Source organism: Acartia tonsa, chromosome 15 (genome assembly GCF_053477335.1).
Source record: "Acartia tonsa isolate MP-2025a chromosome 15, ASM5347733v1, whole genome shotgun sequence".
Classification (NCBI taxonomy): domain Eukaryota; kingdom Metazoa; phylum Arthropoda; class Copepoda; order Calanoida; family Acartiidae; genus Acartia; species Acartia tonsa.
Window position 1 is genome coordinate 12373074 of NC_137274.1, and position 24453 is coordinate 12397526.

A 24453-nucleotide genomic window follows, 5' to 3' on the forward strand; every position below is an offset into this window, starting at 1 on the left:
AAATAGCAGTTTCCTAAATGGTAGGAAGTATGCAGAAATGTTTATTGACACATTGTTTTCATACAGGCTCAAGACATGCTCGGGGACGCAGTGCACATGGCTTTCAAACAACTAGTTCTTGTACTTCAGTCTGAACTTGAATCTGTACTCCCAGCTCTACTTAGTGACAGGTAAATTGAAATTTTTGGGGGATTAAATTTAACCGAGATCTTAAGCCTCAGACGGACAAACGGTCAGTCTGACATCGTTCTATCTTATATTATAACTATCTCTCTGACCATCTAACTATCCAACTATCTGTCTATTTATCTATCTATCTATCTAACTATCCAATTATCCATCTATCTATCTATTTATGTATTTGTCTATTTAACTATCTATCTATCTAATTAGCCATCTAATTATCTACCTAACTATCTATGTATCTATACTAAGGGACGATGATGTTGAGTCTACGACTATGGGAATTCTAAATCTGTTCACAAGCACCATGGGCTTACTAAGGAAGTGTCGGGTCAATGCCGCCCTCACTATTCAGGTTTGTTCTTGTTCAGGGAGGGAGGGGACATTGGGCTGATTTTTTACACTAGTACCCAAAGTTTTATAATAATTTTTTTTTGCCTCAACAACCTTAGAGACTTTTATTGAATTTTGACTGGTTGAGTCAAAACGTTTCAACTACTTATTGTAATCTTCAAAAGAGTAATTTTTTTTATTGGGGATGTACATCAATTTATCGGCCATTGTATTTGAGTTTTTTTTTACGCTCCTAGCACTTACACTGTCATAGCTATATCTATCCAGACGGACAGACACCCTATATGTATATAAGCTTTGCTATAAAAATTATTTCTCATTCAATCGAAACTGATCAATATCCAGTGGATTAGAACCGGTTCTCATCCATTCGAATAAACTATGTCTAACATCGTATAGTATCTAGTTTTCTACGAATATAATAATGTACAAACATCCATGATAATCAAATCAGTTTTTTTAGCGTGTGCCTTCGGCATCTCGTGGCTTAAAAAACAGGTTTCAATCTTATAATTGTACATTTTATATCCGCGGAAAGCTGTTTATAATACGATGTGAGAAATAACCATTCTTTGTTTCAGTTATTTTCTCAGCTGTTTCATTTTGTGAACATGTGGACCTTCAACCTTGTGGTGTCCGACAAAAACAAAGGAAAATTCATTATAATGATAACCGATAATAGCGGCTAGAGGCCTCTAGTGGCACTTTAACTGTTTTTTTTCGTTACAAATATTTTTATGTTTTGTTGAAGTCTCTACGTAAAATGGAGAATATTTTAAAATTTAGTTTTTTTGTTATTTCTCTTGGGAGGGTGGTGGACGTACCTTCCCCAAAACTTGGTATAAATCTTTCCGGGACTTATGAGAAGCTATCCTGTTAAGGAGAACCCGATCGGTTCAGCGGTTAGCGAGATCCTTCATTACAGAAAAAAAACCAACAGACATATTATTACTTGGATTATGCACCAAATTTTTATGTACTCTGATATTGTGATGCTCGCAGCTGTCTAGAATAACGATACCCCTACTTTACCCCTTTAAACTAATAACCTCCCAAAACTATTTTTTTCACTTTTTCTTTTTAAACTTAAATTAAAATCTGGGAGGGGGTGGGGTAGACTATAGGTAGCCGCTTATCCTACAATATTAAGTAGTAAGTAAGCTTTTTTTCTGTAGGAAAGGATCTCACTAACTGCTGAACCAATATGGCTCTCCTTAATAGTGAATCTTCTCATTGATATGCCCAGGGAAGGGTTTTTAACTATTTTGGAAGGTATCTTCACCCTCCACTAAACCCCCCCCCCCCTTTAAAAAAATATTTTTATTTTTAAACTCAAATAAAAATGGAGGTGGGTGGGGGGTCGACATTTCCACATCCTACATTAAATGCACCTAGAGGTGTAACAACTACTTACCAATAAAATAATAATGAACTGCCAATGCCAGGAATGTATTGCACCCACAAATGGGGGCTGCGACTGAAGAGACGGCTGGCCAGAATTGAGATCTGGGCAGAGAAGCAGGGACTCGAGCTGGCAGCTGACTGTCATCTCGCCAGGATCATGCAAACAGCCCACCTCTTACAGGTACATACAGTCACATAGAGTATCAGAAATAGATACCTAGTCATTTAACCATCAGTATGTCAGATAGTTGTTAGAGAGATAGATAGATAGATAGTCAGAATAATAGTCTGTAAGGTAGATATAATATAATTAGTTAGAAATGAAATAGATAGAATGGATGTAGAGAAAATAGGTGGATATTATGACAGGAGAAAAATTTTAACAATTTAGGTTGCAATATCCCCTTGCAGTTATTGGTCGGACCGTTTCTCCAGTGGGAAAGGAGGGGGATTGGGAGATCGTTATTTTAGCCCGCTACAAAGTTCACTTTTTTTATAGAACATGAAAACTTGGTGTAAGATCCAAGTAATAGATTGATAAATAGATAGTCATACAGATAGGTAGATAGTTAGTGATCTGATAGTAAGATAAACAGTTAGATAGTCAGAAAGATATAATTATACATTTGGTCATAAAATAGTTAGATAGATAGATAGTCAGAAAGATAGTCTGTTAGATAGATGGATAGATAGTTGTAAAATAGACAACAAAATTATATAATCAAATAGTCTGATAGAAGATGGATAGTCAGTAAGATAGATAGTCAAGAAGATAGTTAGAAAGATAGATAGATATATAGACATTTAATTAGTCATAAAATAGTCTGATGGATAGATAGTCTGGTGGATTAGTATTAGATATACTGTTAGATAGAAATATAGTTAGTTACAAAATAGTAATAAAATAAATATATATAAAGTATAAAAAAAACTACCTTATGTTAAAAATTTGTGTAGGCCAGGAAATCAACAGCTGAAGACATAGCAACCCTCTCCTCAACATGTTTCAAACTAAACAGTGTTCAACTAAGGTAGGTAAAATGCTTCCTACTGCTGCTATGTCAGGCGCAACTCATTGACATGCACAGTTAAAACTCCCAGACAAAGATCTTGCAATCCTTGCAAGAGTTGGTTGTCTGTTGGGTGTTATTTAAATCTAATATCCCGGGTGTTTGGGCATAAAGGAGAGATTTGGTTACCCTTTGTTATCCTAGGTTGTTGGACCTGACGTTAAAGTCACGTGTCATGGACTGCAGCCTTGCCCTTATGAGATAATCTGTCTAGTCTACACATGCACATAGTATCTGCCTACATATGCACATCTGTATCTGTTATTGATAAGTAATCACACTTTTAATTTGTAGATATTTGCTGAGTCACTATCATACAGCTGACGCAGAAGCTCCTATCAGCACAGAGCTTATTGATACAATAGTCAGGGTGGCAGAGAATACTGTGGATGAACTCACACGTAGCGAGGGCAGACAGGTACGAACCGGTTTTACAACTACAAAAAATGGCGGCAATATGATTATAAGTTGATGTTCTTCCCCCTTTAAGGCAAAAACTGTTTTTAATTTTGACCAAATATATTTATGAAATGTTCATAATTAAGAACAGTTTAACTGAATAAGCGTATTTGAATTAGAGCTTAATGGAATAATGTAGATGATGTAGCGAGGGCAGACAGGTACAAACCAGTTTTACAACTATAAAAATGGCGGTCATTTTTTTCACGCTCATTAAGAACAGTTTGACTGAATAACAGGGTTTGCAAAAATCTGGGTTTTTCTAGAAAAATCCGCGGACAATTTAAAAGTACCTACGGTTTTAACCAGTTAAATCGTGGAGAAAAAAACAGAATTTTCAACAACAAAAAACATAGTACAAAAACACAGTATAAAAACAGAGCTCATTGATACAATAGTCAGGGTGACAGAGAATCAATACTGTTGATAAACTCACACGTTGCGGGGGCAGACAGGTACACTGTACAAGCCGGTTTTACAACTAGAAAAAATGGTAGCCATTTTTTTCGCGTATTTTTCCTTGGGAGGGTGGTGGTACCCTTCCCAAAAATAGTTATAAACCTTCCAAGGACCTATGAGAAGCTACTATTTAAAGGAGAACCTGATAGGTTCAGCAGTTAGTGAGATACTTCGTTACAAACAGACAGACAGACAGTCACATCCTGTTACTGTATTGTAAGGATTGGTTATGTTTTCAGGTTCGGTTGGAGGAAGATTTTGTTCTGCAGCTTCCATTCCTTCTTCCAGAGGACAATTACAGCTGTGACATAATTAGGGGAGTCCCTGCAGGACTATTTGAGTTCCTAGCCCCACTTCAGGTAATGTAGTTACTAGTTAGGTTCTGTGACATCATAAGGGTGAGGGGGGGGAGGGGCCGTAGGGATATTTGAGTTCCTAGCCCCAGTTCAGGTATTGTATATAGCTAGGTTCTGTGACATCATTAGGGGGGTTCCCGCAGGGTTATTTGAGTTCCTAGCCCCTCTTCAGGTACTGTAGTTAGGTTCTGTGACATCATTAGGCGGGTTTCCGCTATTAGAGTTCCTAGCCCCACTTACCTAAAAAAGATAACCCAATCAGTTCAGTAATTATTAAGAACCTAAGCTTCAGAATAAAAAAAAATTACTACTTTAAATAATAGATAACATTAATTCTAATATTTAGAATGCTGGATTATGTGTGATGACCCCACAACCTTCCTCCAGTGGACACTGGACTATTTATATGGATAATCAAAATCTTAGTATAGTACCTAGGTAATTATGCTGACTCTATATCTATACTCTAGTGTATACTAGACTATTTATATGGATAATCAAAATCTTAGTATAGTACCTAGGTAATTATGATGACTCTATATCTATACTCTAGTGTATACTAGACTATTTATATGGATAATCAAAATCTTAGTATAGTACCTAGGTAATTATGCTGACTCTATATCTATACTCTAGTGTATACTAGACTATTTATATGGATAATCAAAATCTTAGTATAGTACCTAGGTAATTATGATGACTCTATATCTATACTCTAGTGTATACTAGACTATTTATATGGATAATCAAAATCTTAGTATAGTACCTAGGTAATTATGATGACTCTATATCTATACTCTAGTGTATACCAGACTATTTATATGGATAATCAAAATCTTAGTATAGTTCCTAGGTAATTATGATGACTCTATATCTATACTCTAGTGTATACCAGACTATTTATATGGATAATCAAAATCTTAGTATAGTACCTAGGTAATTATGATGACTCTAAAGCTGTACTCTGTATCTATCTAGCTCATCTAACTATCTATCTTATCTATCTATCTAGCACTCCTAACTATCTATCAATTTATCATGATCTCTATTTATCCTAACTATCTATATAACTCTCCTAACTATCTATATTATCTATCTATCCTATTTATCTATCTAGCTTTCCTAACTATCTCTCTATCTGTTCTAACTATCTATCAAGCTTTCCAAACTATCTATCTATCTAGCTCTCCTAACTATCTATCCTATTTAATCTATTTAGCTTTCCAAACAATTCTATTTATCTATCTGCTCTCTTAACTATCTCTCTATCTGTTCTAAATATATATCTAGCTGTTCTAACTATCCATCTCACAATCATATCTCATCTATCTAGCTTTACTAACTATCTGTTCTAACTATAATATCTATCTCTCCTAACTATCTATCTAGCTTTCCAAACTATTAATCTATCTAGCTCTTTCAACTATCTATCTATTTAGCTTTCCAAACTATCCTATTTCTCAATCTAACTCTCCTAACTATCTATCTATGCTAACTATCCTGTGTATCTAGATCTCCAAGTGAGCTGTCAATGGTGGACCAAACTTTGGGGGGAGGATTCATGAGCAACAACAACAACAACATCCTGCAGGGCAGCAACAGATCCATACACAGAGGATATTCCCCTGACCAATTCCCCGGCAATAACCAAGGTATAATCACCAGAGACAGAGGGGGGGGGGGGGACTACGGGCTGTTCATTACAATAGTCCCCAAAGTTTTAAAATACCCTTTTCTAATTGGTTTGTTTAACAACTTTAGGAATTTATATTGAATTTTGATTGGATTTTTAAGTTGAGTGTCCAAACGTTTCAACCACTAATTGTAATCTACAAAAGGGTAATTTTGTGCATCATTGGGGAAGTACATCAGTTTAACGGCCATTGTCTTATCCCTTCAGACAAAAGTACAAAGATGTTATCTTATAGTTGTATCTCAATTACATTTATTTATGTCGTTTAGGTGGAGTAAACCGTCCAATGTTGCCGGCTCCACCCCCAGTGACAGCTGACTCGCGGCTGTCTCCGCCCATCCCGCCGCCGCCAGGAGGTGACCGTTACGACCGGTACAACGACCAGTCGTCTCCAGAAGTTCAGACCATCAGGCTGGCCAAGACCAATGGGATGGGACTGTCTATAGTGGCTGCTAAAGGCATGGGACAGGACAGGTATAAAAACAACCATTTTTTTTTGGGGGGGGGGGAGTAAGGGGGGTTATTTCATTGTCTTTTAATTACACTGGTACTCAAAGTTTTATAACCACACGATCTTATTCGTTGGCTCAAAAACTTTGGGTACTTTTATTAAATTGTGCTTGGTTGGATGCAAACTTTTCAACCAATTATGTTTAGCATCATTGGGCTTGTTAAACAATTTATCGTCCATTTTTATATCCCTCAATATTTCTTATATACAGCTTCTAGACGTTCGTCCGTCAAAGAACCTGAATAGTTATTAATCGCATCGTATTATAGACAGTTTTCCTTCGACCATACGGGGTTAACAAAACTGGTTTTAATCTGATAATTTTTCATTTTAATATCCACGGACTTATTCGTAAAAAATAATCGAATTTTAACATGGATCTATTATTTTCATTCAAGTGTCCAAATATTGTTGGATATTACATGTTCGTTTGTCTGTCTTTTCTGATTTATTAAGCTTCGTTTTCATGATTGTTTTCAACCTTGTTTGAAATGTCATATTTTTAGACTATGTTAATGTAATAAATGTCTTGTACTTGTAATTTTGTCTGCATATTTTTTTTATAAGCGAAGCTTTTCTATAATTATGGTCGGATCGTTGGTAACAGTTGGCTATTTTCGTTAATTTAAACAGGTTAGAATTGTCCTATCGAGTTCAAACTTATGATGATTCATAAAACAGTTAAGGTGTAATAGTTACCAGAAAGTCTGTACGTCCATTTAAAACAATCTATTTTTTTACTTTTCTTGACCACAATCTATTGTGTCCTATTCCTATGATTTATGGAATACTGATTCCTAGGAAAATATAGTTCAAAGTTTTAAGTGAAGCTTCTCTAATCAAGTCCTTAGAAATGTAAGTATGTCCTTAAACAGTATCCTGTATTTAAGTCGTTTTGCATCAAATTTTACTTAAAATGTTGTTCAAACAGTTGCTTATTAAGGAATCAGATCTGACACTATACAAGTGTTAATGTTCGTTTTTCCTACCATTTCAGTGTCTCGCTTTTATGGATGTTGCCATCTTTGTTTCTTTATGAAATAAATATTTTTAAAACAAATATTTCAGGCTCGGAATTTACATCAAGGCAGTTGTTGAGGGCGGAGCCGCATGGCAGGATGGCCGGCTGGCAGCCGGAGACCAACTTCTGGCGGTAGACGGCCACAGCCTGGTCGGAATTACTCAGGTATAAAAGGCGGAGGAGGTGCAGGGTTCGGTTCCCTGACCAAACCAATATATTTCATTTTTCTTTGTTAAATTTCTAAGTTATAAAAATTGACAATTATTAGGTAGGTACCTATGTAGTTTCATAAATTTTCACCCAAAACTTTTTTCCTTTTGCTTTTTAATGCATGAAATGAAATGAAACTATTTTTTAACTGGACATTTGTCCATCCCGTCGTTCTTTTAGAACCTCAAATAAAATTTGGGTGAAGTTTTTGACATTTCACACCAAAAAAATAAAAAGTGTTAAGATAGATGACTGTTTGATGTTTGTAGATTCTCCCATATGAGACAAATTAATATTCGTTTACTCAATATTTCCAAACTTTTTCTCTGTGTGTCTGTGTAAGAGCAATGGATATAGTATATCTTTATATACTAAAGTAACAGGATGTTTGTCTGTTTGTTTGTGTGTCTGTGTGTCTGTACCGTAGGATCTCGCTAACCGCTGAACCGATCGGGTTCTCCTTAACAGGGTAGATTCTCATGGGTTCTGGGAAGGTTTATAACTATTTTGGGGGAGGGTACAACCACCCTCCCAAGATAAATGACAAAAAATTGAAAAAATTTAAAATTTATGGGAGACTTCAACATAACATAAAGAGGTATCCTATAATATAAAGTAGTATCGTAAAATAAAGAAGTAACGTAGAGACTTTAACAAACAAAAACATCTAAAGTGCCACTAGAGGCCTTTAGGGACGTAGCCGCTATTTGTGGATATATTGATAGGGGAAAATTTGTTGTCAATTTAGTTTGCTAATAATGATTTCTTTCATCTATTTTAGGAGCATGCTGCAGAAATAATGATGAAAACTGGAAATTTTGTCACATTAGAAGTTGCACGCCAGGTGAGAAAGACTTCTTATTAATTAGTATTATTTTACGACTGGAATAAGGTAGCAAAAAAGCAAAATAAATCTTTTAAAAAAGGTCTTTTTTTACTGCGGAGCGTTGCCTCTAAAAAATCAGCTGAATTAATTCAGTTGTTTGGTTACAGCTGATTTGACGCCTCAACACACAGTACCTTTTCAATTACCTACTGATATTAAAAAATAAAATATGATAACGTTGTTTATTATTTTAGTTTAGCCTAGGTTATATTGGATAATTGATAGCCTTGCAAGGTTAGGGCACCAAAGTTAGAGGCCCCGCAGTGTTAGGTGTAAATAAACCACTGAATCCCCCCTTCCCCCCTTTAATAAATTAGATATAATCAGGGGGGGGGGGGGTTCCTTTATTTATCAGTATTAATAAAGGAAAGGTTAAAATGGGTACTAGGAAGTCAGGCAGGATTAGGCCCCATTTATTTTCAATTTATATATTTAATTAGGGGGGAAGGGGGTCAATGCTCGATAGGTACTTTGTGGAAAAACGCCAAATGTTTAAAATACATTTTTTTACAGGGGGCCATCTTCCACGGTCTCGCCACCCTTCTGTCCCAGCCCAGTCCAGTTATTTCCAACCGAGGGGGTGGACCAGCACCCCCGCCACCACCCTCCTCCTCTGGGGGGATGAGAAATCATATTCCTGGGAGCAAGAGCACCCCAGCACTCCACCACCACAGCTCCGATTATCAAAACCAGGTAAAAACTATAATAAAGTAACAGGATGTTTGTCTGTCTGTGTGTCTGTCTGTCTGTGTGTACCGAAGGTTCTCGCTAACCGCTAAACCGATCGGGTTCTCCTTAACAGGGTAGATTCTCATATGTCCTGGGAAGGTTTTTAACTATTTTGGGGGAGGGTACTACCACCCTCCCAAAAGAAATGACAAAAAAATTGAAAATTTTCTTAAAATCTGGGAGACTTCAGCGTCAAATAAGGTGGTATCGTACATAAAAAATTAACTTCAACAAACAAAAACATTTAAAGTGCCACTAGAGGCCTCTAGGGGCGTAGCCGCTAGTCTATAATAAAGTAACAGGATATATAATCTAGTGTGTGTGTGTGTATATATGGATCTCGCTAACTGCTGAACCGATATGGTTCTCCTTTACAGCGTATCTTCACATAGGACCCGGGAAGGTTTTAGGTTCTTATGTATGTATAAAAAATTGAATCTGTGTATGGTTTTAGGCTATTTTTCTGCACTCTTATATCCCTTCAAAAATAGAGCCCCTAGATGCTCGGTACGCAGCCACTAGTCCTGATAAAGTAACAGGATATCTTGTGTGTTTGTGTGTCTCTGCTGAGCCGATACGGTTATTCTTTACAGTTTAGCTTCTCATAGGACGGACCAGGGATGGTTTTAGGATATTATACATATATGTATAAAAAATCTGTGTATGGTTTCAGGCTATTTTCTGCACTTCCATACCCCTAGATGCTAGGGACGCAGCCACTAGTCCTGATAAAGTAACTAGATATCTTGTGTGTGTGTGTTCTGGCTAACTACTGAACCGATAGGTTCTCCTTTACAGTATAACTTCTCAAAGGTCCTGGGAAGGTTAATAACTATATTTCCCAAGAGAAATCACCAAAATTCCAAAAAATACTACTAGCAAGCGCCTAATGGCATTTTAGATATTTTTTTTGTAAACAGCTGATCTTAACATAGATTGGGTTCTCTATTTCAGGTAAGCTTCACATAGTTCCTGTGATGATTTTAGAATATTTTATATCTAGATGGTTTTAGGCTATTTTTCTAACAAAATACTTTTTTATTCAGGAATGGTTGCACCAACAGTTTACCGGGTCCAGCCGCCACAGCACAGTCGACAGAACTGCCCATCAGCCGCCGCAGCAGTTAGCCGGTGGCAGCAATTTTTATCAAAATTTAGACAGCAATAATTTGGTTGGGAAGAACTTGTTGCTGGGTGGCTCACAGACAAGTCTCACAGGTCTGGCACCTGCTGGGCCAGGTAAAAACTTTTGTTTTTATTTTAAAGGATTAGACTAATGAATTTATAATTTAGTGGAGTGCCCCAAGGTAGCATATTAGGTCCTTTATAAATTATTGGAGTGCCCCAAGGTAGCATATTAGTTCCTTTATAAGATATCGGTGTTCCCCGAGGTAGCATATTAGGTCCTTTATAAGTTATTGGAGTGCCCCAAGGTAGCATATTAGGTCCTTTATAAAATAATGGAGTGCCCCAAGGTAGCATATTAGGTCCATTATGAGATATTGGAGTGCCCCAAGGTAGCATATTAGGTCTTTATAAGAGTGGAATGCCCTAAAGTAGCATATTAGGTTCTTTTTAAGATAATGGAGTGCCCCAAGGTAGCATTGATATTAGTTCCTTTATAAGAGTGGAATGCCCCAAGGACAAGGTAGCATATTAGGTCCTTTACAAGGTAATGGAGTGCCCCAAGGTAGCATATTAGGTCCATTATGAGATATTGGAGTGCCCCAAGGTAGCATATTAGTTCCTTTATAAGAGTGGAATGCCCCAAGGACAAGGTAGCATATTAGGTCCTTTACAAGGTAATGGAGTGCCCCAAGGTAGCATATTAGGTCCATTATGAGATATTGGAGTGCCCCAAGGTAGCATATTAGTTCCTTTATAAGAGTGGAATGCCCCAAGGACAAGGTAGCATATTAGGTCCTTTACAAGGTAATGGAGTGCCCCAAGGTAGCATATTAGGTCCTTTATAAGATATCAGTGTTCCCCAAGGTAGCATATAAGGTCCTTTATAAGTTATTGGAGTGCCCCAAGGTAGCATATTAGGTCCTTTATATTAATCTGATTAATTTTAAGGTGGACGCATAGCTCGGCCTGCTTCTACACATCTAATAATGTCTCACTCCTCATCTCATCAACAATTATCTCGTCCACAATCAACATCTGTATTGTCAGGTATATACCTTCCCGTTTGGCTTTGAAACTGATTGATATCCAGTTTATAAGAACAGGTTCTCAGCAATACTGAAAAATCATGTATAGCATTGTATTACAGACAATTTTCCATTAATAATAAAATAAAAATCTTAAGATTAATACCAGTTTGTTAGCCCTTGTCTTGGGCCAATCGGAGCTTACAAAACTGGTTTAAGTCTTATAATCTTTTATTTTAATTCCCGTGGAAAGCTGTCTATAATACGATGCGATATATAACTAATATATCATTCACCATTCCTGAGAACTGGTTATAATCCAGCTGATAGTAATCTGTTTGGAAGTCATACTGGAGATAACTATGATCAACATGAACACATAATTGTAGAATTTTATGATTGTTATGTAGTTTTATAGCCTTGTATGGCCGTTACATAAGTTTTAAATATAAATATTGAATTTATTGATTGATTTGTATTAGGTCCAGAAAAGCCAAGCCGGCAATATTCGTACGAGATGGATAATTCAGCCACCCAAGAGGAAATTATAACCAATGAGAAGCCTAGAGTCAGGTTTGAAATAAAATCTTTTTAAAATGTTGTGTGTTTTCGTAAGCTGAATCAAATTGGATTATGTTTTTTTTTGAATATATCTACTTGTCCTTATGTGGTTTTATGCTATTTTAGGTTTGGGAGGGGGGGATAGGACATACTCTTAACTTGCATTAATCAAGCCCAAAAGGACATCCCAGTGGAACTACATTTTATTCATGGAGAAAGTTGAAATTTGACTGTAAATTACAATGAATTTTGATAGAATGATTCTGAGTGGGTAGTGTTCTATTTTTTTAACCAATAATCTTTATCTATAGAAGGAGAAATTTTGTTTTTCATCAAGATTTATTCATTTTTCGCTCTTTGATGAAGGATGTTAGAGCCCAAAAGGATATCCCTGTGGAACTCCATTTTTTTTCAGATTCCTGGAGGAACCAGCGAATGAGAGAGTGGTAGAAGAGGATTCAGAGCAGGATGATGATGATGATGGACATGACCAGGAGGAACAGCAACAACATGACTCTGGTGCTTCCAGACTTGACATGTTACTGCACAGTCAGCCCAGTGGTCCAGTTGCTGTGTCATCCCCCGCCAAACGAGTCTCCTTCCAGCAGCAGCACAGTTCTGTCCAAGTTCAACACCAATCAGACATTTCTTCCAGAGCAACAACAACAACAACAGAATCAAAATTATTTGCTAGTAGTCAGAGACAGGTCTCCTTCAGGGAGCCCTCACCACAGAGCTTTAATAATGAAGAGGGCACCGCTAGTGGTGATGACAGGGAGGATACAGACAACCAGACAGATGCAGACACAGACACACCTGCTCACCAGACAACAGAGAGAGAGTGGGACAGAGACAGGGGAAGGACCCCAGAGGACAGAGGTGGAAGGATCCCAGAAGACCCGAACGCCTTTATCACTGAGGCTGAGTCACTGTTGAATGCTGCCTCTATGGGCATCAGCCAGATGGAGATTAAAACTAGCATAGGAGGTGAATATTATTTTGTATTATTTTGTTGGACTTGGCCTTCAGGGTCAAACAATGAATATTGGACTTAAAATATAGCTGGTGCCCAAGGTTTTGTAACCATGTTATCTTATTCGTTGGCTCAAAAACTTGCACTTTCAATCAATTTTTAATAATTTGTTTTAACTTTGCAGTTTCCAACCTTTTTAACCTAGATAATTCAATCGAGTGGAGGGGTTATTATGTTTCTATAATTTGGGATGCATTGTACAGCAATTTATTATTCATTGTCTTATTCCTGAAGATCCATGAAAGAGTGTTTGAATTTTATTTTTCATTTCTCTGCCTCCCAGTACAATGTCCAACAATTTTTAATCAAAAATATTTGTTAAGGTTCTGAAAGTTCGACAATGACAACAACATCTATAATGAAACACACACCCTCAGTTATTGGCACACAGGCAAGTATTTTTTGTGTGTGTGTGTGTGTGGGTGTAGGTGGGTGTGAGTAGGTGTTTGTGTGTGAAGGTTTATTGTGAAGATTTTGCTAACCAATGAACATCTGCAACATAACTAACTTGGACTACCTGTTAAAAATACATTAAATCTATATTTCTAAGCTGCTATCAATTTTGCTGTGGAGATTTCGCTGAATGTTAAGAAATATAAACTCTATACTTTACATCACTTAGTCTCTCAGTCTGTCAGAAAGTGTTCATTCTGTTACAAAAAAAACGTGATATTTTGTGAGGACATTAAATATTGGTTATGATTAATTTCTTTTATATATTTAAAGATTTTTCTTTTTATTTGGAAGATTTTTTTTCATTTATTAATATTAATGTTTAACAAAAGCATTAAGGTGAAATAAATAAATGAAAATGAATGAAAAAAACACATTTTATCATTTTTTATAAGAAATAGTTTGCTAACATCACCTTTTTGTTGCAAGAGAATGTTGTTGACTGAAACAAAATTTAGCATCAAAAGCCTTAGGATGTAAATATACTTGGAATGCTAAATTTTGTTTTTGTAAATAACTCAATGAATACCCAGAGGTGGATTCTTAAAAAACTATGACTCACTGCCTCGCTAAAAAATTTTGTGAAAAATCCTCCAAAATCGCATTAAAAATCTACAAAAATTAAACAAAATCTTATATTAATACCTAACCCTTTCATGATTTTATATAATTTTTTTATGCGATGGGAGGATTTTTCACAAAAATTCAGCGAGCCTCACCAATTTTAGTGAGGCAGTGAGTCAAAAAGTTTTATAAGAATCCACCTTAGTACTCAATACAAACCTAACCTGAGTGATAAAGAAAAAAAAAAATAATCCCCTTCCCCTTATATCATTTTTTTCTTAAAATAATATAAGGGGGGTGGTATTTATTCCCCAACCTATAATTTTATTTATCTGTTTAGGAGGTGTACAGAGACCCCAGACAGAGAAGATTAATGCAGGAATAATTTTATACACAAAGTCGGAGTCAATCAATCAGTCAGTCAGTGAATCAGGGAGGGAAGGGGACACGTTGTATATATAGCTAGTACCCAAAGTTCTATAGCTAGTATCCAAAGTTTTATATCCACATTTCATTATTTGTTTGACCAAAAACTTTGGGTTTTTTTAAATTTTGATTGGTAGGTTCCACTTTTCAATTCAAAGGGGAAATTAAGTTTATCATCATAGGGTTTGTAAATTAGTTGAGCATCCATTGTGTTATCACTTAAGATCCTTGGAATGAGTGTGAACAAGTGTTTTTTTTTGGGGGGGGGGGGATGAGGCACTTGTTTTAACCAACCCTAAAGCACGAGAGAACTAAACCAAAAATGAGAGATATACAGGGAATGTTAATGGCACTAGTGTCCAAAGATTCTAATATGTTGACCTAAAAACTTTGGGTACTTTTATAAAATGACCATGATTGGGTGAATATCATGATTGCTGTGTGTATAAACTGTATATTGTTGCTACAGGCGCAGGAGGAGAGAAAGATGAGTAGTACACACATACCAGATGGTAGTAAGCTCAGCTTCCAGGAGAAAATGAAATTATTTGCCCAGGAGGTATACCACACAACTTAATTAATTAGTTTTTTGCCCAATATTAAAGATAGAGGGCTGAAATTTTTTGTGCGGATTCCTTATGTCAATATGCATCTATCTATAATACAAAGTAGAACGATGTCTGTCCGTCTGTCTGTCCGTCTGTCCGTCTGTCCGTCTGTCCGTCTGTCCGTCTGAAGCTTAAGATCTCGGTAACCACTGAACCGAATGGATTCTACTCTTCAGGGTATATACCTATTGGTCCTGCGGTGGTTTTAAGCTATTTTCTTGGGGGGTGGGACACCCCCAACCCCCCCAAAAACAAAAAAATCCCCCCCATTTTTATTTTTTTTTTTTTTTTTTTTTTTTTTTTGGTGAAGAATTCTTTTGTAGAAATATTCTTTTGAAGAAGAATTCTTTTGTAGAAGATTTCTTTTGTAGAAAATTTCTTTTGTAGAAGATTTCTTTAATTCTTCTTATTTTTTTTTTGAATTTTTTGTTGTTGTCATCTCTTGTGGCAAAGCCCCTAGAGGCTAGGGGCGAAGCCGCTAGTTATGTAATATAATAGATCCGTCAGACACTGATTAAACAGCTGATGTTCTAGACAGCGTTTCGGAGCCGTTTGATTTTGGTGTGGCTCCGGCTTCGGCTCCGCGGAGCCATCTGTGACGATGGCGGCTCCAGCTCCTGCTCCAGCTCCAGCTCCGGCTCCGACCTAAAATCAAGAAAAAACTCGACATATTTTTTTCCCACGTCTATTTTACTTTTGAAGGTTTCAAAAGTTAAATTTTTGATAAAAATGGACTTGAAAAACTTAATATGGGCATTTGCACATGACAAAACAGAGTTACCAAATTATAATTTATAAAAAAGCTATTTATTTATCTAGTCCGGAGCCGGAGCCGTTTTTTAACAAAAATTACGGCTCCGGCTCCAGCAAAATATGGCGGCTCCGGCTCCGAAACACTGGTTCTAGATAAACAGATGATTTTTTTGGCGAAGAATTTTTTTTATCAATGATCATCTTCTCCATTACTAATTGGTCCGTCAGTTTGTTTGTACCTAATGATTTAGAAAGTCTGTCTATTTGAAATTTTAGTATTTTTTATCACATAATAGGATGCTATACATAATTTTTCAGTATGGCATAGAACCGGTTCTAATCCAGCGGATATTAATCAGTTTTGAAGCCATACTAGAAACTGTGTACTTTTTATATTGAGAAAATAAATCTTTCTAGCTTGTATTAAATCTGATGTCTGAATTTGTTTAGGCTGGAGATGCCGCCACTCCAAGAGAAAAAGCCAAGATATCCAGAGCACAGAGAGATATCGAGACAGATACCTAGATACCCAGCAAGATATCTAGTTGGATATCTAGTACCTATCAATGCTGACAATCAAGTTATATAAATATAGAGAGACAGCACTATTATTATATTATAAATAATTTAAAATTTCTACTATGCATTATTATTTATTGGGGGGTTTCTGTGGTTTATATTTCCCCCCCCCCCCCCCCACTTGTGTCAAATACTATATAATTTACTCCGTCCATCTGTAGCCCATATTATAAATACAGGATAAAAATTTCCGTCCTAAAGTGGCCTCTATTTTGAAACCAATATAAGAAGCTCTTCTTAGTGCCTATAAAAAATGACATCATACAATACAAATGTCTACAATACACAGACTAAATTACCAATCGTAGACCAGTATATACATTTTAATTGGTCAATGGCAGGCCAGTATGACGTCATTTTTTATAGGCACTATTGAAAGCTTCTTAGTTACAAGTATTTTTAAGATTAGTTTTAAAGGATTTTTTATTTATTTTGGAAGATTTTTTTAGAGAATAATTTTTTAAAAAAAGTATCTATCTATTGATATATTAGTTCTATGAAGTAGTAATTATTTGCATTTTTCATTCACTTAATTAATAAATTACACAATTAATGTATTAAAATACTCTTGCATTTTATGCATTTTCCAATATAATGTAATGATAACTTATACTCAATAAAAAATTGAAATTGGATTTACATAGGGGATGTTGATTTCTATAGAAATCTTGTAGAACACGGTTTTTTGGTCTATTTAAATACCTAGCTTCTTATTAACAGATATTTGGAGAAAAAAAAATTTTCAATGTTTTTCGTTGGTAATTATTAGGTATTATTTTTACCTTTTAAAGGCTTTGCAATTCATATAGGTATCTGTTTATATATAGCAAAATAAGTATTTTTCAAGGAAGGTGGGGACATTGGACTGTAAATTACACTGGTACCCAAAGTTTTTATTGGTTGGCTCAAAAACATGGGGTACTTTTATTGATTTTGATTGGTTGTTTTCATACAAGCAGTGTTCTAATTTTTCAAACAATTATTTATATATCCTAAAAGAAGTAATATTCTATTATCTTTTGTCGTCCATTGTCTTATCCCTTTAGATCCCTGAGAATTTTAAGCTTTCTAACATGTTTCTAAATGTACAAAAATCTTACAAGATCTTTATATAAATGAACAACACCCCTTTTAGTAAAAAAGCTGTTTTTTTTTAATTTTGTCTTTTTTAGCTGTTCTTTTTTGTTTTAGAATTTCTTAAAACTTTCCACTTAAATAAATTTGATCACCTTTATAGAAAACTGGGGTATAGTCACTTTTGTGGCTACGCCTCTTAAGGGGCGTTTCTTCGTATTTTCACAATGGCCTTTCTCCTATTTCTAGTTTCTGCGGGGTCTCGTACCCTGCGGGACAATCACCTAACCCATTATAACCTAGCCTAACCTAAAAATAACCTATCAAAAGCCATTTTTAAAATATGTCGAATCGCCCCTTAAGAGGCGTTGCCACGGAAGGGACTATACCCGAAAAACTGATATTTGTTAATATGTGAGCGAAGGGGAGAGGGGGCTTTGTATATGTATGTACCTTTAATGCTTGATTACAACAGTGGTACTACATCATACCCCACCCCACCCCCTCCTTATATTTTCATGTGTATATAAGAATTCTATATTCTATTACTCTGTAGTATAAACTGATGTATACTTTATATATATATTCTATATAAATATATAAACATTATTATTCAACACGTTATTGACACACAAAAAATAAATGTCACACTCTCAATTTGTTTTTATTTTAGCTTCTTTGTTGTAATTAAATAATAGTTATTTCTTTCATCGTATTATAAACGGCTTTCCGCGGATATAGAATGTACAATTTAGCCCGTGCCTTCGGCACCTCGGGGCTAAAAAACTGGTTTTAATCTTATGATTGCACATTTTTATATTTGTAGAAAGCCGTTTATAATACGATGCTAGACATAGTTTTTTCGTATGGATGAGAACCGGTTCCTATCCACCGGATTCGAATGAATACGAGAAAAAAAAATTTTAAATCTATATTACAAAGTAGAACGATGTCTGTCTGTACTTCTGTCAGTAACCGCTGAACTTATTGGGCTCTACTCTTCAGGGAAAATACATAATGTTCCTGTGATGGTTTTATGCTATTTTTTTTTTTGGGGGGGGGGGGGGGGTTGGGATACCCCCCACCCTCAAAAAAATCCCCTAACCCCTCAAATATTTTTCAACTTTTTCTTTACCTTTTACTCTAAAATACAAAAATTGGGTTTCATCAATTCCAGTTCATTACCTCTTGGCCTTGAGGCAAAACTCCTAGACACTGAATATATTTCTAGACAAAAAAAACTTTGACTTTCTGCAATCAATAAACGAAAACTTGTGTCCTATGTAATTTTGGGTGTAGAATCATAATCTGTTTAATCTAAAGTCCCCCTTTTTTGCAATAAAATCGCGAAATTGCAATCTTTTTTTGCACGACTAGTTAATTCAAGTTTTTAAAACATTATTTTATAAAATCAATTTTACAAAAAATGTCAATAATTACTTTAAATTAAGCCTTAAAGAAAAAAAATCTTATTAAATAGGTTAATTTTCTTGTTTTAGGTCTTTTTTTGAGGAAAGTATATTTTTTCTTTTTCTGCATTAATATGTTTTTTTTAATAATTCAAAGTTAAAAATAATAAAACTTAAACGATTTTTCTTCAATAATAAGATGAAAATTTCACCAAACATGCAATTTAAGTGATAAAAATTTTAAAAATCATTTTTTAAATGTTTGAAAATTTCAATTTTCTACATTTAAAACAAAATTTAATAGAATTAAAATACAATTAAACATATAACTTAAAAAGTTAACAACATTTTATAAAATAATGTTTTCAAAAATAATTCAGGAAAAGGTATGAAAATGCATTTTTTATGACCTAAAATGAGAACTTATTTTTACACTTTATTTTGTGTAATAAATCTTAATCATTATTTGATGAAAATGAAACATTTAATAAACTTATTGAATCCTTTTGTGGCAATATTTAAACTTGTTAATTTTTACAATAAGGTGTTTTTTAATTAAAATCTTGGTCAATTTCTCTTCTACGGTAAAAGAAGAAAGGGATTTTTTTTACTATTTCTAGGTTCTTTAATTTAATTTAAACTATTTAATATGAAATACATTTTAATTATCTATCTTTTGAGTCATCACACTCAGTAAATTGTAACATAAATGGGGTATTCCTGTCCAGTTTTTTGTTTAGGAATGAAAAAATAAAATAAAAAATATTTTCATATCCTCTTATTTGGAAATTTATAGAGAACAAGGACATATGCATCTTTTAATATTTCATTGAGAAATATTGGCTGCAGACGCTACAAAATACTTTTTAATGGTCTTACCAAATATGAATAGCCTGAGACAAAATAATAAACAACAAGGATGACAACATCCATAAAAGCGAAGCACTAAAACGGCAGGACAAACGGACATTAACACTTGTATAGTGTCAGAACTGAATAATCAGCATATAAATGTATAAGAGTCAAAGCAAAATTGTATGTAAATTTGTTGAAAAACTGCTGGATACAGGATAATGTTTATGGACATACTTACATTTTTAGGACTTGATTATAGAGTTGCTTCGCTTATAACATTATACTTTGTTGTCCCAGGAATCAATATACCAAAATTCAGATCAATCGGATGATTAGATCACATAAAAATTTGTTGTTAAAAAAGTAAAAAAAATCAACATGTTTAAAATAGACGTACGGACATTCTGGTAGGGATTACAGAGTTGCTACGCTTTCTAATTCGTACCTAACTACTAAAGGAATCACCATGCAAAGTTTGAAATCGATAGGACAATTCAAACATGTCTAAATTAACGAAAAAAGCTATCCATTACGGACGGACCGACCCTAATTATAGAAAAGCTTCGCTTTTAAAAATTAAATTCAGTGTATCACACTTATTTTGTAAATTACAGAAGTTTTTATGTGTAGCATACATACAAGGTGTTTCAAGAGAAATGATTTTTTTTGAAAATTTAATTATGCATAGAAAAAAATTATATAAAATGCTTTATATATTTTGAAAACCTTTTCTGGTACATTTATGATATTTAAAATATTTAAAATGGCAATTTCAACAAATTAAGCCTTTGGGACCATGAAAAATTTAAAGTTCGTGCAAATTGCATACATTTTTTTTATTTAAACTGCGCGGCTTGAGCTAATGATAGAAAAATATTATGCATATCGTTAGAATCGTCATAAGCTCTAGTTTCTTTTGTAGTTTAGGAGCTGCATTGAAAACTATGAGAAGGATTGAAAACAACTCTTAAGTTAGTTGGGACATTTTACCACGTAGATCCTATAAAAAACGTAGCACAGTAATTGTTCTAATAGGACCAAAAACTAGACCTTATGACGATTTTAACGGTATGAGAAAATTTTTTATGCTTAACTAATATCACAAGCCGCGCAATTTCAATTTAAAAAAGGTTTCCATTTTTTGCTCACCCTGCAATTTGGAAAAACCAAAAAAGTTGTTAAGGTCGACAAGATTCAACTCCTGCGCTAAGGACTAAGATACACTAACACACACAGCAACATACACTCACACAGACACACCAGGGAGTAAGGGAGGGGACAATGGATCGAATATTCAATCTTTAGGAGTCTCAGACTTTGGGTACTGGCTTAAAGGGAATGTGCAAGAATTTAGCAGTTTCTTACTGAGTTTGGGTACTTGCGCAAGAAATGCCGCTAATCGCTGTATTAGTTTAGAAAATATATAGTTTTGCAGACAGAGAGTAGTTTAGATATAAATACACGGCTCCCTCCCATACTTTATTTCACTCCCTTCTCCCCCACCTCCTTTTTTAAAGCAGACGAGAAAGGGAAATGGGTGCAAGGAAAATAATTAGGATAAAAAGGGGCAGGAAGGCGTGCGGGTCATATTCTTGCCCAACCAGCTTGCAGTTACCCTACACGCCTGCCTGCCCCTTTTTTTCCTGTTCACATCTCTTGCCCCCAAATCTCTTTTCTTTTTCCCTGTCATTTGGAGAGTTCCAGGGAGATTTTTCTAGTAATTAATTACAGAACGGTTACGTCAGTCTGTAATACTGGTAATCTAATTTTCACTTGATTGCTTTTTTTCTTGGAACTTTTTTCTTAGTTTATGGTTTTCTAGATTTAATTAACAATCACTTTACAATTTCCACCAAATTTTCTGGATTATTCTGGATTTCATTGCCTTTCTTTGCAAACTCTTAAATTGAATTAATTGCCCATTGTCCCCTCCCTTACTCCCTGCAGACACACACTCTCACAAAATGTCCCACAAACAGGAACCATATATACACTTACACAGACACACACTCATACAGACACACACTCACACAGACACACACTCGCACAGACACACACTCACACAGACAGACACACACTCACACAGACAGACACTCACACAGACACACACACTCACACAGACACACACTCACACAGACAAATACTCACACAGACACACACTCACACAGACAGACACTCACACAGACACACACTCACACAGACAGACACACACACCACATACACTCACACAGACACACACTCACACAGACACACACTCACACAGACACACACTTACACAGACAGACACTCACACAGACACACACTCTCACAAAATGTGCCATAGATACCAACAGGAACCAGAAATAGAAATCTAGTTACTTTCCGACTGTTGATAATTTAACATGAAAAAAATAAGTTTGGTGAGTGAATAAAATTTATTAGCTGCTCTTTGACACAGTGTGTGTCTGTATCATAGACGTCCAAGGGGGGGGGGGTAAAGGGGTGATTACCCCCCCCCCCCAAACGAATTTGGAGGTGCCGTAGGCACCCCTCCCATTTAAAACTTACCCAACCATTTAGGAGGGGGTATTTACCCCTGCCAACAGATTTCACGGGGGGTAATTACCCCCCCCCCAAGCAAATTTTACCCCCGGGGTGAAAAATTTTTTTTTGGCGGGGGGAAATTTGCGGTGCGCTTCGCGCGCCATTTTACCCCCCCCCACCTTAAAAAAATGTTACCCCCTCCAAATAAAAAAGCTTGGAGCTGGTCTGTATGTCTAAAATATTTACTGATTAACCAGTTAACATAACAAGGATGGCAACATCCATAAAAGCGAAGCTATCAAATATGATGAAACAGTAGAACAAACAAACATGAACTGTTGTAGAATATCAAAAAATAAATAACAGTATAGTAATTCAAAGGTATAAACATAATTGTATATTGGGATATATAAGTACTAGCGGCTACGCCCCTAGAGGCCTCTAGTGGTATAAGTATAAGGAATTTTAATGTTAGAAGGAGATTTGAAATCTGCATCAAATTTTAAGATTTTTTTTTATAAAATTCGTTTTTTGTATAATTCTTTATATAAAAGCGAAAATACAATTTAGGTTAATTAATTTTGACCAATAGGTGGATTGGAAACTACCTGCACTCTAATTGGTTGATGCACAACACTTAGAGTCTCCAATCAGAGCGCAGATAGTTTTCCATCCACCAATCACAGATGGCAAAATTAATTAACTTAAATTGTATTTCCGCTTTTAGATAAAAAATTATATAAAAAACGAATTTTATAAAAAAAATCCTTAAAATTTGATTCCGTTTTTCAATTCTCCCTCTAACATTTCCAACTTATATATCTTATTGTATATATCAAACGCTTACAAATTGTGAAAATACAGGATTCTGTTTGCCTGTTGTTCTAGGAATCATTGTTACAAAAATCAGATGAATGGAACTAATTTAATTGTTATGGTTGAAATAGATTTATAACTGTCAAAAATGCTCAGATGAATAGGATAATTATATCATGCAAAAATATTAAAATTCTAACATGCATAAATTATTAAAAAGAGTGAAGTGTGACATGATGTACAGATGAACAGACATACAGAACCAAATAAGAGAAAAGCCTCAAATTTGCCCTCTTTATGATATTGGTAATACATTTTTAGGTTTGTTTTATATTGTGTGTGGGTTTATGCTTATCAAGATCATTTCCTAACATAGGTAAGTTTTCTTTTTTTTAAATTTTGATTAGTTATTTCTCGCATCGTATTATAAACGGCTTTCCGCGGATATAGAATGTACAATTATAAGATTAAAACCAGTTTTTTAGCCCCTAGGTGCCGTAGGCACGGGCTAAAAAACTAGTTTTAATCTTATGATTGTACATTTTCATATTCATAGAAAGCTGGATATAATACGATGCTAGACATAGTTTTTTTTCGTATGGATGAGAACCGGTTCCTATCCACCGGATTTGAATGAATACATGAAAATATACTATACTAGAGTTGGCTCGATATAATTATCTCCCTATTGGCTAGTTTTCTATATGCATATCTATTTCTCAATAAATCTATTTTCCTCACCCGGCATTACTATCTAAAAGAAAGTAAATATTTAATAATTTAAATGATTTTTAAAAGATTTTTTAAAATTATATTTTTTTCTTTACATTACCATCACCAAAGGGTTAATGATGATGATTACAATTTTAGTTTAATATTTGAACACACAAAATGTCGCCACAATCGAATTCTTTTAAAACATAGTTTTCTTAAATTTATCATATTATAAATTTAAATTTTCTTTTTTATGATTAGAAATTAAATACATCAATATAAGGTAAATAGCAACATGAAATGAAAAAAATGAATTTATTTTTAATAAAGTAAAATAATGGGTCTTATCGTTCTGGGCAATGAGAGTTTATTATGGATTATTGGAGCACTATGAGTTTTAATCATATATTCCTTGGAAAACTTGAGCTCGTTTATAGACATTTATTTCCTATATAGATCTGACATGGATCTTGAAGCAATTAAGCAGGCCGTTTTGTACATGTTAAAAATTGGAAGATTTCATTAAATAAAAGTAATCGCAAATATACTTAGTAAATGAATTCTTCAATTATAAATGCAGAAAATTTGTATTCTTTC

The 24453-nt window shown here is 34.8% G+C and overlaps 2 protein-coding genes across 7 annotated transcripts in view; both read left to right on the forward strand.

Moving 5' to 3' along the window:
* Nucleotides 1-18196, forward strand: part of LOC145307474 (afadin-like) — a 37493-nt gene extending 19297 nt beyond the window's left edge. For both annotated transcript variants that reach the window (XM_080149923.1, XM_080149922.1), the window contains exons 26-46: nt 67-170; nt 436-538; nt 1119-1186; nt 1981-2122; nt 2899-2972; nt 3306-3429; nt 4169-4288; nt 4632-4723; nt 5798-5937; nt 6248-6452; nt 7558-7675; nt 8502-8564; nt 9120-9299; nt 10382-10574; nt 11412-11510; nt 11971-12061; nt 12465-13036; nt 13406-13473; nt 14440-14475; nt 14992-15084; nt 16337-18196. In XM_080149923.1, coding sequence (XP_080006049.1) covers nt 67-170; nt 436-538; nt 1119-1186; nt 1981-2122; nt 2899-2972; nt 3306-3429; nt 4169-4288; nt 4632-4723; nt 5798-5937; nt 6248-6452; nt 7558-7675; nt 8502-8564; nt 9120-9299; nt 10382-10574; nt 11412-11510; nt 11971-12061; nt 12465-13036; nt 13406-13473; nt 14440-14475; nt 14992-15084; nt 16337-16411 — 2760 coding nt within the window. In that variant the 3' untranslated portion in view covers nt 16412-18196. The remainder of the gene's footprint in view (nt 1-66; nt 171-435; nt 539-1118; nt 1187-1980; nt 2123-2898; nt 2973-3305; nt 3430-4168; nt 4289-4631; nt 4724-5797; nt 5938-6247; nt 6453-7557; nt 7676-8501; nt 8565-9119; nt 9300-10381; nt 10575-11411; nt 11511-11970; nt 12062-12464; nt 13037-13405; nt 13474-14439; nt 14476-14991; nt 15085-16336) is intronic.
* Nucleotides 18197-22127: 3931 nt separating this feature from the next.
* The window catches only part of LOC145307073 (uncharacterized), a 46619-nt gene continuing 44293 nt past the window's right edge, over nt 22128-24453 (forward strand). For all 5 annotated transcript variants that reach the window (XM_080149408.1, XM_080149412.1, XM_080149409.1 and 2 more), the window contains exons 1-2: nt 22128-22202; nt 23464-23518. In XM_080149408.1, the coding sequence (XP_080005534.1) occupies nt 22185-22202; nt 23464-23518 (73 nt within the window). In that variant the 5' untranslated portion in view covers nt 22128-22184. The remainder of the gene's footprint in view (nt 22203-23463; nt 23519-24453) is intronic.